General features: G+C 52.8%; 3 protein-coding genes across 3 annotated transcripts in view; 2 read left to right on the forward strand and 1 right to left on the reverse strand.

Annotated features, from left to right (window-relative positions):
* LOC139684162 (uncharacterized) overlaps positions 1 to 13,683 on the reverse strand; it is a 1,455,962-nt gene that overhangs the window by 1,346,796 nt on the left and 95,483 nt on the right.
* The window catches only part of LOC139684161 (uncharacterized), a 1,434,678-nt gene that overhangs the window by 1,285,364 nt on the left and 135,631 nt on the right, over positions 1 to 13,683 (forward strand). The window contains 1 exon segment of the mRNA XM_071579762.1: positions 8,264 to 8,646. Coding sequence (XP_071435863.1) covers positions 8,264 to 8,646 — 383 coding nt within the window.
* Positions 5,793 to 8,232, forward strand: LOC139684166 (zinc finger protein 24-like). Its single transcript, XM_071579770.1, has 3 exons — positions 5,793 to 5,908; positions 7,576 to 7,661; positions 7,850 to 8,232. The coding sequence occupies exons 2-3, from the start codon at positions 7,610 to 7,612 to the stop codon at positions 8,200 to 8,202; spliced, it is 405 nt and encodes a 134-aa protein (XP_071435871.1). The 5' UTR covers positions 5,793 to 5,908; positions 7,576 to 7,609; the 3' UTR covers positions 8,203 to 8,232.

Consider the following 13,683-nt stretch of genomic DNA (forward strand, 5'->3'; position numbering starts at 1 on the left):
GTGCATGGCAGTGAAGGAGGAGGAGGAGGAAGAGGAGGAGGAGGAGGAGGTGTGGGATATACTTCCAGGAGCCCTTTCAGCACTTTCCTCTCTCCCCCCACAGCCCCTTCACACTCCTTGGAGCAGCTTCATCCTCAGCAGTGGCTCTTTGTGGCTCCTACAGCCACGGTGACACATGGACAGCGACTCAGAGCCTTGAGGGACACGAGCCCACCCCCCTGCCGGGCTCTGCTCCTGCTCCAGAGGGGCCAAACTCTCCATTATCCCAGATCCCAATGTCCCGGGGACAGGAACAGGGCACTGACCACCATCTGTGCCAGCCCTGCTGTGCCCTGGAGGGGCCCCGATAAGTGACGTCCCTTGGCCCCTCTGCCCCATCCCAGGGGGGCTCTGCTTGGGGGGACGGGTTTGGAGGGGCCAATATACCTGATGGGGCTGGATCCCTTCCCTGCAGGAAATCCTGGGGATAAAAAGGACCTTCTGTGTCTTTTCCTGAGCTGCTTCTGGCCCAACCCCAATGCTTTGCCCTCCAGAAGGTTTGCTGCCCACCCCCAGCCTGGGGCACAGTGTTGGCACAAACAGGTTTTGTTCTTCTCACCCCATTTCCTTGGGAAGGATGGAAAATACAGCCAGTGCCCCTGGATGCTGTGCAGGACTTCACCTGCTCAGCAGGGCAGGAGAGGCCCTGCAGCCTCCTCTGAGATCACTCCAAACATCCCCAGGGCTTGACCTGGGGATCTCCCCATCCCCAGGACAGCTCTGGGTGCAGCTCCAGGGCAGGAGAGGGAGGGACTGGGCTCTGAGGCTCTGCAGCTTTGCTGGGACAAGTGAACAAAGAGGCACCTTGTGGGTTTTCTGGGCTCCCAGAGAGCCTTGGGAGGTTTCCTCTCTGAGCAGAGGGATGTGGGGGACCTGCAGCTGAGGCAGAGCATTAAAAGCAGAGCAGGGAGAACAGAAGAAGAAGAGCTGCATCCGCCCTCGCTCCCAGTATAATCCCACTGCAGGTCCTCACTGACTCTGGGCTCTGCTGGGAGCTGGATGGGTTGGGACACTGGTCCTGGTGGGCATCATGGTGTGGCTGCTGCAGGGACAAGGTGAGTCATCCAAAAGGGATAAATCCCCCTTGAGTCCATGGTAAAACTCCCCCAAATCCATGAGAGCCCAGCTCCAGACAGGGGTTGGAGCAGATTCCCCCTGTATTTCCAGCAGGGAGCAGCTCCTGGGCAGTGACAATCGCTGAGGGGCAGGAGGGAAGAGGTGCCATCAGGGGCTGATTGATGTGGGTTTGGGTTTTGAGCTGCTGCAGGTCCCTCTCTCCACCCTGATGGTACTTGCAAATACCCAGGGATTCCCTCTGTGTTCTCACCAGGAGGAGTTTCCAGTGCTCCAAATTAAATTTACATATAAACCAGAGGGGCACTCATGGTTGTGTGGGAATGAATGCAGCCCTAGACCAACCCTAAACCAGGCCTAAAGCAGCCTCTCTCTGCGTGTGCACCCACCCACAGTACGGGATGCGCTGGGGCAGCAGGACCTGCTGGCCCTGCAGAGCTGCCCCGTGGGGACACTGCCCTTGTGTATCACAGGCACCACAGCCTGTCCCTGCCAGCCCTGCCCACTGTCCCCACCCTGGCTCAGGGACTCCCAGTGGCCCCTGGACACCAAAGAACCAAAGCCCCGACCCCAGAGTGCGGCCCTGCCCGTGGGCAAAGCAGCCCCTCCAGACCCTGCCCAGAGACACAACGGGGGACACCACACATGATGCTTTTAGGAAACAGCTACAGGCTTTGCTTGGCTCTTGGCAGGGGTCGTTGTTTTATTCCAAATGTTCAGAGTTCCCCCTTTGGGGGCAGTGTGTCCAACAGGCCTCTGTTGTGTTCCATTTGGGTAGAAATATTTCCCAAAGGAATGCAGGTGGCACAGACGGTGCAGAGGGAGCTGCCAAGTCACCCCAGTGTTCACACCAGCACTGCCCTTTCTCACACAGCTCTGCTGAAGACAAAGGTGTCAGGGTGTAGTTTCTAAACAAGAAACCTTTGAAATGATCTGTTTAGGACCTGCCAGCAAGGTCACCCAGGAGCAACCAGCACAGGAGTGGGCAGGAACTTCTTTGGGAGGGGAGGGTGGATATTTTAATTTTATTTGACACTACAGAGGCAATTTCTGGGTTGCCCTCTGGAATTTTATTCTATTTAAAGATCACCAGCAACAGGGCTGTGTTTGAGTGCTGCAAATGAGGCCTGTATGCCCCCAACTCTCCTTGCCTTAGTGCTCAGGGGCTTGTAGGCATTCCAGTGTCTGCTGATGGCTACAGCTGAGACAAAACACTGAGTTCACTGTCACAAATGCGCTGTGGGTGGCACTGATCAAAAGAGGCAATTGCAATTTTACTGATAAAATTCAGGTGGGAAAATGGAAAATGAAATTTATACAGCATAAATTTTTAATAACAAAAATCAGATCTGTGCCAGAAATGCCTTTGTGCACTGCCTATTTTAGATGTGTCTGCTTGTGGTTTCATGGGAGCCCGAAAATGCTGCTCAGCCCATCATTGTCACACCTGCAGCATCAGGGGCTGCAGGAGTCAAGGGGACCCTGCAGGGAGGCTTCAGATCTGTTCCCTAAATCCCATTCTGAAAGGAGATTGAATGAGGGAGAGCCCAGCAAGTTCTCAGTGAGAGACAGGCAGCTGCCAGCAGGTCCAACCAGCACACTGGATTTACACCATCTGATCTGTGCTGGGGGGTCCCTCTGGGTTCTGACACTGCCCCAGACCCCTCTCCCAGCCCCTCTCTGGCCCAGAGGAGCCACTGCCCGTGCTGGGATGCTCAGGGAGCACTGGGGTCTTGCCAGTGGCTTCCCTGCCCAGCCAAGCAGGGCTGCCTGAGCTTCTCATCCATCAGCATCCCCAAGTCCTTCTCCTTGGGGCTACTCTCAATCCTTTCTACATCCAGCCTGAGTTTATGCTCCATAATCATGTGACAAACTGTAATACATGCAAACAGAGCAGACTGTGGCTAAGCCTTGTCCTCCCAATCCCCAGAAGCAGAGGAAGCTTTTTATTCTGAGGTTTTGTGTCAGGGACCAGAGTCGTGTCTGGGCCTGTCATGTTTGGTCTGTGGTTGTGCTTGTCGATGTGGTGTGAGAAAACACTGCAGAGTTTGCCTGTGGAGAACTCAGGCCTGGAGAAAGAGCCATCAGTGTGAGCTGGAAGTGCTGAGAGCTTGGGCTGTGTCCCAGGAAGAATGACGGGCAGAGCCGTTGTTGTCCCGGAGTCAGCCCCTTGAGCTGCTGCAGCCTGGGCTGGTGCGATGGGCACGCAGGGGCTGGTGCTGCAGCTGGCAAAGCTGCCCTGCAGAGAGAGGAGCCAGGAGGGGTGGGCTGGGCTGGGGGTGAGGAGGCCCCGCTGGGCCTGGTTTGGTGCAGGGCAGGGCCTGAAGGGGCACTGCCTGCCTGCCCTGCTGCCAATGCTGCTGCACCTGCTGCTCCTGCCCCATGGGCTGGGGAGATGGCAGGGCTGGGGATGTGCTGTTTGTGTGCCAAGGAACAGGATCCATTGGCCTGGGGAGATTGCAGGGCTGGGGATGTGCTGTTTGCTGGGCCAAGGAACAGGATCCATTGGTTTGGGGAGATTGAAGGGCTGGGGATGTGCTGTTTGTGTGCCAAGGGACAGGATCCATTGGCCTGGGGAGATTGCAGGGCTGGGGATGTGCTGTGTGTGTGCCAAGGGACAGGATCCATTGGCCTGGGGAGATTGCAGGGCTGGGGATGTGTTGTGTGTGTGCCAAGGAACAGGATCCATTGGCCTGGGGAGATTGCAGGGCTGAGGATGTGCTGTTTGTGTGCCAAAGAACAGGATCCATTGGCCTGGGGGGATTGCAGGGCTGGGGATGTGCTGTTTGTGTGCCAAGGAACAGGATCCATTTCCTTTCCTCAGCAATAAATTTGCTTTGTTACCTCAGCTCTGTTTTAGTGTCTTTTATTTTGTGCTGGGAATCCTCCTGAACCTGGGACATTGGGAACAACCTTGTGACCCACATTCCCAGTGACCCACATTGGGACACATTCCCAGTGACCCACGTTGGGAACATATATGGCTGGAGGTCTCCACACCCTCCTGGTTCCCTGTGGGCACTTGGGTGAGTGCAGGGGGAGGAACATCCATCACAAGAAAAAGAAGTTAGGAATTCATTGGGAAGAGCAGTTTTGTTGAGTTTCCACCCCCACAAATCTCACCTGCTCCATTCCATCATTTTTTCTGGTGCCATCGAGCTCTCTAATTCCACACAAAATTCCTTAATGGCACTCAAAAGTCTCTGAATCCCTATTATTATCCCCAGATTTTCATCCCAAATCCCCCCAGTTTTACCCCAAATCCTCACGATTTCACAAAAAGTCACCTTAATTCTACCCAAAATTCAGGAATTCCACCAAAACATGCCTTAATTTTCACCTCATACCACGATGTTTCTACCCACAGTTTCCTCAATTCCACCTCAAATCCCTATAGACCCATCACAATTCTGCTTATTTTACCCCAAATCCCCTGAATTCCATCCAAAATTCCCTTAATTCATCAAAAAATCTCTCCCATTTCTTCCCAAATCACCAATTTGTAGGTAAATCCCCATAATTCCACTGAAGATAAACATTAATGTCACCAAGAATTTCCTTAATTCCATCTGGAATCCCCCAATACCATTTATTGCACTCAAAGTTCCTTTAATTCCACTTCAAATTTCCCAAATCTCTAAATGTCCGCCTCAAATCCTCTTAATTCCATCAAAAATTTCCTTATTTCTACCCAAAGTATCCCTAATTCCACCCGAAATCTCTTAATTTCACTCAGAAATATCTTAATCCCTCTTACAATCCCAAGTATTTAATCTCAAATCCCTAAAAGTCCAGCAAAATCCCCTGAAATTCACATTAGGATTATTTAATTCCATCCAAATTCCTTTATTTCCACCCAAACTCTCCCAATTTAACCTCAAATCCACTTAATTCCACTCTAAATTCCCTTAATTCCATGCGAAATCCCTTCCCCACACCACCAGCCCCCCAAGTGCTCCCAAATCCCCCCCGCCCCCCAAGTGCCCCTTTGGAGCCCCAAGTCCCGGGAAAGGGGCCCGTGGGAAGGGAGGGCTGGGGGGCTTTGAGGAGGTTGGGGTGGATTTGGGGACCTGGAAGGCACTTGGGGGGCAATTGAGGGTCCCACTGGGGTCTGAGGGGCACTTATGGGGCAGTAGGAAAGAACTTGGGTATCCAAGAGGAACTTTGGGGGTCACTCAAGTGTCCAGCAACGGAATCTGGGTGTCCAAAGGGGATTTTAGGGGTCACTTGTAAGTCCTGGATAAACTTGGGGGTCACTTCGAGGTCCGAGGAGGTGATTTGGGGCTCCTGAGTGTGTATTGGGGGAACACTTGGGGGTCCTGGGGGCACTTCTGGGGCAGTTTGGGGTCCGGGGGGCACTTGGGGGGGCTGCAAACCGGCTGGGACCGACCCGATTGGGCGCGGGGGAGACGGGAGTTGTAGCCCCGACAGTGATTGGCCAGAACGAACCGCGGTGCATGACGGGAGTTGTAGTGCAGGACAGTCTCAAAATGGCGCGGACTCCATGCCCCGTCACCGCCCGGTGCATGTCTAGACGCTGATTGGCTGCAGGAGTTGACGGGCAGGCAATGCGGCCAATCAAAGGCGGTGCAGACGGAGGGCGGGACTCGACGGCGCTTCTGGAGAGTTATGAAATGGCAGCGAGTTTCGAGACGTTTCTTTGAAAATTTGGCATCATTTTGGGGGCATTCGGGGCCTCGGGGCGGATTTTGGCGTTCTCTCACGATCCGCCCAACCCTCACAGACCCCCGGGACCCCCCCGGGGCCGTGTTGGCCGTGCAGGTGAAGAAGCCGGGTAAGCCCCTCCCCCCACCCCGGGATGCGCCTCCGAACGCCCCAAATGCCCCCCGAAAATACCGCTGAGACCCCCAAAGCCCCCATCCGGGAAGCCCCAAACTCCCCTGGAGCCCCAGGATGCCCAAAATCTCGTCCTGAACATTCCGGAGCTCCTGAGACACCCCGGGCCACCCCAAACACCCGAGAGACCCCCTAAGCCACCTCCCAGACCCCCCCCAAGACTCTCCCAGACGGTCTAAACCGCCCAGACCCCTAAAATTCCCCCGTACCCACCTAAATTCATCTCCCAGATCCCCCAAACCACTGCAGGACTCGCCAACCCACTTCTAGGGCACCCAGACCTGCCCAAGTTCCCTCAACCTCCTCTCAGACCCCCACCCAGACCACTCCAGGACCTCCTAGCCTACTTCAAGACCCCCCTAATCTTTCTCCCAGTCCCTCCAAACCACACCAGGTCCCCGAAACCACTTCCAGACCTACACCAACTATCCCGGGATCCCCCTAAAACTCCCTACCAGACCTCCCAAAACAACTCCAGGGCCCTCCAAACCCCTGCAAGGAATACCGAGGGTCCCAGGGGCGGCTTCTGCCCTGAGTCTCTGCTCGGGGTGCTCGGGGACCCCCCTGGGACACTAAAACAGGGAGCATGGAGAGGGATAACCCCCAACACATGTAGGACCCTCCAGCAAGCCCATTAGAGGAGACTCCCCAAAGCCCAGAGTGGAGAGACCAGAGAGCGGGAACTTCTGGGAGGCTTTTTTGGGGCTGAATCTTTGTTGTGCAGGGGGGACACAGTGCTGGGGAAGGGGGTTTTCAGGGGGGCACAGGTCCAGGGAAGGGGGGATGTAGTTGCTTGGAGAAGGGAAATGGGGGGTTCAGGGAGACTCTCTGCCCAGGAAAGAAGGTCCAGTGGTCCCCAATTTTGAGGAAAGGGGAATCATGGGATAGGGAGACCCAGACTGTCCAGAAAAAGGGATTCAAGGGATCCCCCAGTGTTCCAAAAAGCGGGGAGAGGGGGGGTGTCTGTGGTCTGAGAAAGTCAAGAGTGGGGGTTTCAGGGGTCCCAGAATGAAAAAAAACCAGGAGCTGTGGGGGCTGGAAGAGGTGGAATGGCCAGGAAATGGTGTTGCAGGGGCATTGGTGCAGTATAAGGGAGTGCAGGGGAATCTCAGTGCCTGTGAGTGGGCGATCAGGAGGGTGCCAAGGTGAAGGACAGGCAGAACTGGGGTGAAGAGAGGTAGTTGGTGGGTCCAGGGGGTCCCTGTGCCCAGAGAAGGGGAGTCCAGGGAATGGCAGTGTAAAGGAAAAGGGAGAGTGGGATGGGTGTAAAAGGGAGGTCAGAGTTGTCCTGGAGTCATAGAATTAAGGGGTGTGGGGACAGGAAACCTGGGAATGGTCGGGCAGGGGGTTTCTGGAGCCCCGGCAGCCTGGAGAGGGAGGACCCTAAATAGACAGGAGACCCCCAACAGCCAGGACAGGGGGAGGGGGACCCCCAGAGCCCCAAAATGGAGAAGCCAAAGAGGAGGAGTTCCTCTCTGTGTTTTCTTGGCTAAATCTTGGAATTTTTGAGATTTTTATGGACACAACAAGCTCACTGAGTTCTAGAAATGGTCTTTGGCAGAAGGAGCCCCCAGCCCAATGCAGTCACACCTTGTTTTTCCCCAGAAAACAGAATTTCTCCTTCCCAAAGCTTGGCTAGATGGAGGAGGAGGCTGCAAGGAAGAGGAAGATGGCACAGGATGCCCGGGCAGGTGAGAAGGAAGTCAGTGCCCCTTTTCCCCTCTCTTGTGCTGCATCTTCCAGCCCGGCATGGCCCCGGCTGCAGGACAACCCCGCTGCCGACGCCGTCCTGCCGGGCCTGGGTTTGGGGGGATGTCCTTGGCCTTCCCTGAGGGCCGGAGGCAAATGCTGTGAGTGTCCTTGTTCCTTCCTGCCCCAGACCCCGAGTTGAGCATGGAGAGCACAGAGGACAAATCCCCCCAGCAGAACCTCCTGGCAGAGGCTGTTTTGAACAGCTCCACAGCACAGGAAGTCAACAGGGATGAAAAGCCAAGGAGATCTCGCAGGAGGAGGATATCGAAACCCAACCCTGCTTGTTCCAAGGAGGAAAGTACCAACGAGAGGCAGGAAGACGGTCAGAGCTTGAGCCAGAGTTCCGACCTGGTGATGCAGCAGCAGCTTCAGAGCAGGGAGAAGCGCTACAAGTGTTTGGAATGTGGGAAGGGCTTCAGCACCAGCACTGTCCTGATCCAGCACCAGCACATCCACACTGGGGAACGGCCCTACAGGTGAGGGAATGTGGGAAGGGCTTCAACCACAGCTCCAACCTCATCACCCACCGGCACATCCACAGCAGTGAAAAGCCTTACAACTGTGGGGAGTGTGGGAAGGGCTTCATCCGTAAGTCTGACCTCATCATCCACCATATGACCCACACTGGGGAGATGCCCTATGAGTGTTTGGAGTGTGGGAAGAGGTTTCAGACCAGCTCAGTTCTCGTCATGCATCAGCGCATACACACCGGGGAGAGGCCCTTCCACTGCACCGACTGCGGGAAGAGATTCAACCAGAACTCCCACCTCATCAGGCACCGATACATCCACACTGGGGAGAGGCCCTTTCAGTGTTCTGAGTGTGGGAAGAGATTTCGAACCAGCTCACACCTGCTCAGGCATAAGCGCACACACACAGGGGAGAGGCCCTTCCCCTGCACCGACTGCGGGAAGAGATTCAACAGCAGCTCCCACCTCTACACCCACCGGATATCCACACCGGGGAGAGGCCTTAGGAGTGTGATGAGTGTGGGAAGAGCTTCACCCACAGCTCTAATTTAATCCAACACCAACAAACCCACCAGTAAGGGAAGCCCAACCAGTGCCCCGACTGCGGGAAGAGCTTTATCTGCTGCTCCAACTCCATCACCCATTGGCGGACCCATGTTGGCTACAGATGTGGAGACCCACATTCCTAATTATCTGCATTGGGAAGACACCTGGCTGGTGATCTCCATGTCCTCCTGGTTCTCTCTGGTGTTGGGGTGAGCGCAGGGAGAGGAACCTCCATCAGGACACAGACCAATGTTGGAAACATGGGGAAGAGCAGAGTTGTTGCCTTTACATCGCAGAATATTTCACCTTCTTCAATACATTGTTTCTTCTGGTGGCATCAAGCCTTGTAATTCTACCCCAACTTCCTGAATTCTCAAATTTTCTTAATCCTTCCTAGAACCCTCAAAATCTCATCCCAAATCCTCCCAATTTCTCCCTAAATCCCTAAGATTCAAACAAAATTTCCTTAGTTTTTTTCACAAAATTTCCTTAAGTCCAAGGAAATATCACTTAATTCCACCTATAACATCCTTGATTTCTTCCCAAATCTGCCTAATTTAGCCTAAAATCCTCACTAATTTCACCTAAAATCCCTATTTCCACCCCAAATCCTTTTTTAATTCTGCCCCAAATTCGCTTAATCCCACCTCAACTCTCTTTAATAGCCCCTAAAATCCCCAGTTCCACACAAATCCCTTCCCCAACTCACGCAGCCTTTCAAGTGCCCTCCAAATCCCTTTTCACCCCTGAAGTGTTTCCTTAGTTTTCCAAATTTTGGGGGAGGGACCCCAAGAGAAGAGGCGGGGCTTGGTCCTAACTGGTATGGGGAGGAATTGATGGGTCTTGGGAGGGTTTGTGGGGAACTTTGGCATGTCAGGGGGCACTTGGGGGTCTGGGGAGGTGATTTGGGGTCACTTGGGGGGCTACAAACCCGGCTGTGGTGAACTCAAGGGGGTCATGGGGCACGATGGGAGTTGTAGTGCAGGAATGGCCCAAAATGTCATGGGTCTTCTGGCCCCGCCCTCGCCGCTACATTCCTTGATGTTGATTTGCTGTGTGTGTTGATGGTCAGGTGTGTTGACCAACGGGAGGCAGAAGGTGCCAATTGGCAGTGCTGAGTTGAGCGGGGCGGGGGAGGGGGGACAGATTTTGGGGGGTTTCGGAGACTCAGGGCTGGTGAGCCCCTCCCCGATCCCCTTGGAGCCCCCTCAGGACTTCACAAATCACACCCAGAATCACAAGAACACAAAAAATAATCAAACCCTGAGGTTCTGAAATACCCCACCTGGACCCACAAAACTCCCCCAGCCCCCCAGGATGCCCCAAATCCTCTCCTGAGTGGTCCAGAGCTGCCTAAACTACCCCAGGACACTCCAAACCACCTTCTAGACCACCCAAACCACTACAGGACTCACAAACTACTTCCAGACTTCCATTAATCCTTTCCCAGAGACACCCCCCTCCCCAAAACACCCCAGGACCACTTGGAATAAAAAGAATTCCTAAAAGATTTTTTGATTCTTTTAGCAGTAAAGGTATTTTTTAATAATATTGGAGGCAAAGCCAGTCCATACTGGGAAAAAAACTTACCTGCCTTGTTTGTGTAAAATGAGCCATTTAGGCTGTTTGGGGTTCATGGATACACCTTCTAATTTCCATGTTAATGACTGGACGGAATTTTAGACAGAGCTTTCCTTTTGGCTGAGAATTAGGGTAGTGGTCTCCTGGCTTCATCCCTTGGGTGGTCTTGAAGCGTCTTCAACACTGTTGGACTTCTGCCTTTTCTTTGTTCAGTGACAGGACCTGTCAAACTTGTGAAATCTTGGCTTTAACTCTACAAAATCTCAGCTCTGGGCTCTCATACTGATTTCAAGTGTTGAAGTTTCCTTGATTTATGGCCTGGGAGTCTCTTGTGTCAGACTCTGGTTCAGTGAGTAGCACAGAACTTCTTTGGTAAAACAGACAGAACATGCCCTGAGTCATTGGAGCAGTTTTTCTCTGTCAGCAGAACTGGGCACTTTAACTCTTTCAGGCCTTGTTCTGCCTTCCCCACTATTACAAACTGCGCCACTGCTCGGGAAAGGGGAGCATCAAACTGGGCACAGCCCTCGCTGCCGAACAGTCCCAAAGCCCTCACGGCTCAGGACCACAATAAACATCTTTGGAATGCCAATCCTTTGGGCTCTGGAAAGGAGCCCAATTTATATCTGTCATGGGTTTAGTTAGACCCAGACTTAGGCTTTGGTTTTTAGAGCAGGCCTTGGACTATCAGCTGACTCGAGCTGGGTCAGCCCAGGTGACTCCTACTGGCCAATGGTGTTCCAGACCATAATCTGACATCATCTCAGATATGAAAAGAGAGCGAGGATGTTGGAACACACACATTTTCAGACTAAGGAACCAAGGACAAATTTCCAGGTGCCACCTTCTAAGATAAGAATGGAATTTGTCTGGAGAACTTGAGCTGGTGCAAAAGTGAGAAAAGAAGCTGCAGAAACTCTGTGGAAAGACACACCTTAAGAACTCTTTCTATAAAGTTAAAAATATGATACATTAGACTGCTTGGACCCAGCAATTTTGTGAAATATGTATTACTTAATATTTACCTGTAGCAGAGTGTTGTTAGATTGGATGGTGTGTGTAGGTTTTAAAATTGTGGGCAATTGTGTAGAAAAATAGTTCTGTAAAGTCCCTCCTTAATTTGTAATATCTGTGCAGAGACAGATAAATTGCCTCAATGTAAACATAGTTCAGCCTTTGGCCTTTCTTCCCTCCTTTCCATGACTCCTCCAGTAGCTGTAACCCCTGACCAGGAGGACTATGAAATAAACTATCAAAGAAAAACCCTAAAAAATGATGCAGTCAGTGCTTTATTTAACAACAGAGGTAGAAGCCTCTCAAAGCCTTACTAAAGGCTGACTAAAAGCTGTGTCTGGGGGGAAACAGGTGTTGCGATTGGAGGAGGGAACTTTTTCTTCCTTTCTGCTGGATGAACAAGGAGTTGGGTGTCAGATCAGAGCTCCTGGAGAGAGACCAAGGCCCTCTGGAAGTTCCTCATCTTTACTGGGGAAGTAGAAATTTATTTTCTGTTTGTTCTTGCTACTTTTTATTCTTAGTGTGTAGTTTTATTTTATTTGGTTTCTATTTTATATTCTCTTCTATTTAATATACCATATCATACTGAACTGCAGCCTCTGTTTTGTTTTTTGTGGGGACAAGAGGTGACTCTGCCTCCAAAGTGATTATTTGACATTTGGGCAAGTCAAAACTATCACACATGGGGACACAGCCTGTTGTGGGAAATTGATTGGGAAGAAGAGATTTGCTGACATTTGAGACTAAAAATCTCACCTCCTCCATTCATTTTGTTGTTCTGGTGGCCAAAAGCAATCCTGAATGGTGTTTGAGAACGTTTCTAAAGATGGGTTGGGGACTGGGATATGAGAGATGGAGGGTCTGGAAAGACTGACAAGCTTCTGGGGTTCCCTCCTATGCTGAGGGGGACACTGTGAGGGAGTGTGGGAGATGTGTGTCATCAGCACTTGGAGTGGGACCTCAAATGGAAGGGACACAGGGAGGTTGTTTTGGGGAAAATCCTGCTACTTTCCACCAATTCTGTGAGGCTATAAACATCTTTTGGCTTTTTCATTTAGGGTCTGAAGTGAATCCCTGATAGTTTTGAGGTGGTGATATGACCCTAACTGGGGGAGCATCGTGCTGGTTTTGCCTGGTCTTTAGAAGATATAAATGGCTCTTGGGATTCCCCCCTCATTCTGGGGGTTGCAGTGCCCCCCTGGCTCTACTGGGGGCTGAGGTGGGTTATAATCCCTTAATTCTGAGGTTTTACAAGAAGCTTGTAACAGACCCACACTGGATGTACATCCCACCTGCAGGAGGGTGTCCCCCCTTTCTCCAGGCCTGCTGGGGTGGGGCTGGGACCCCTCCCGACACAGGAGGCACCCACAGTTCTTTTGGGGTTGGAGCTCCTCGTAAACCTGGACCAGCCCAGCTGGTGTCACAGAATGCCAGAATGTGCTGAGGGGGACGAGACCCACAAGGATCATGGAGTCCAACCCTCAGCCTTGCACAGGCCCAGCCCCAACAGTCACACCCTGTGCCCCAGAGCATCATCCAAACACTCCTGGAGCTCTGTCAGCCTTGGGGCTGTGCCCACTGCCCTGGGGAGCGCCTGAGGGCATCTACTAAAGCTGGCCCAGCCCCAGCTGATGGGATGTGTGAGGAGGGGTCTATTGAGGGGCACTTTGGAAAAGCTGTGGAGCCAGGTGGTGCAGCCAGGGGTGCCCAGGGCTGTGGGGCAGAGCAGGGTCCGGCAGCCCAGGGTGCTGTGCTGGGACAGGGACTCTGCTGCCTGCCAGGGGCAGCCCTCAGCCAGCCCAGGGAGCTGCTGACAGGGCTGGGGACAAGGGCTGTGGGGAAGGAGCAGCCCCTCGGAGAGCTCCTTATCTTGGTCAGGGACAGCTGCAGGGCTCGAGACTGCTCCCAGCCCCCACATCAACCCCAGACAGTTCCCAGGGCACATTTCAGGGAGGACATTAAACCAGGACCTACGTGGAAGGAAAGCATCCTGTTCTTTCAATTCTCTGGCCTGCCATGTCCGGCTGGGAAATAGCACATACAAATTAATATCTGATTTCTGGAGAAGGCACATAAACTTCAAATCTGAATCTCAAATAGGTGAATAAACCAGGGACTTCTCTCCAGGAAGCCTCTTATCGGGCTCTGTCCATCCCAGCTTCACCTCTGGTCTGGCACTGAGGAGGTATTCCAGATCTGCCCTTGGAAGCAGCACTGCCCTGCTCTCAGCACTGCACAGACACTTGTAGGTTTATGTTTTTCAAGATTTCTTCGTGTGAATTCAATGTGAATGCAGCACCAGGGAAAGCTCAGAGCAGATGGGAAAGAGAGTGATGGACACTGGAACTCT

Source organism: Pithys albifrons, chromosome 33 (genome assembly GCF_047495875.1).
Source record: "Pithys albifrons albifrons isolate INPA30051 chromosome 33, PitAlb_v1, whole genome shotgun sequence".
Lineage (NCBI taxonomy): Eukaryota > Metazoa > Chordata > Aves > Passeriformes > Thamnophilidae > Pithys > Pithys albifrons.

Coding starts and splice junctions, on each gene's coding strand:
- LOC139684166 (XM_071579770.1), top strand. CDS start 7,610: ATGGAGGAGGAGGCTGCAAGGAAGAGGAAGATGGCACAGGATGCCCGG. Junction 7,662..7,849: donor GGCACAGGATGCCCGGGCAG/GTGAGAAGGAAG, acceptor TTCCTGCCCCAG/ACCCCGAGTTGAGCATGGAG.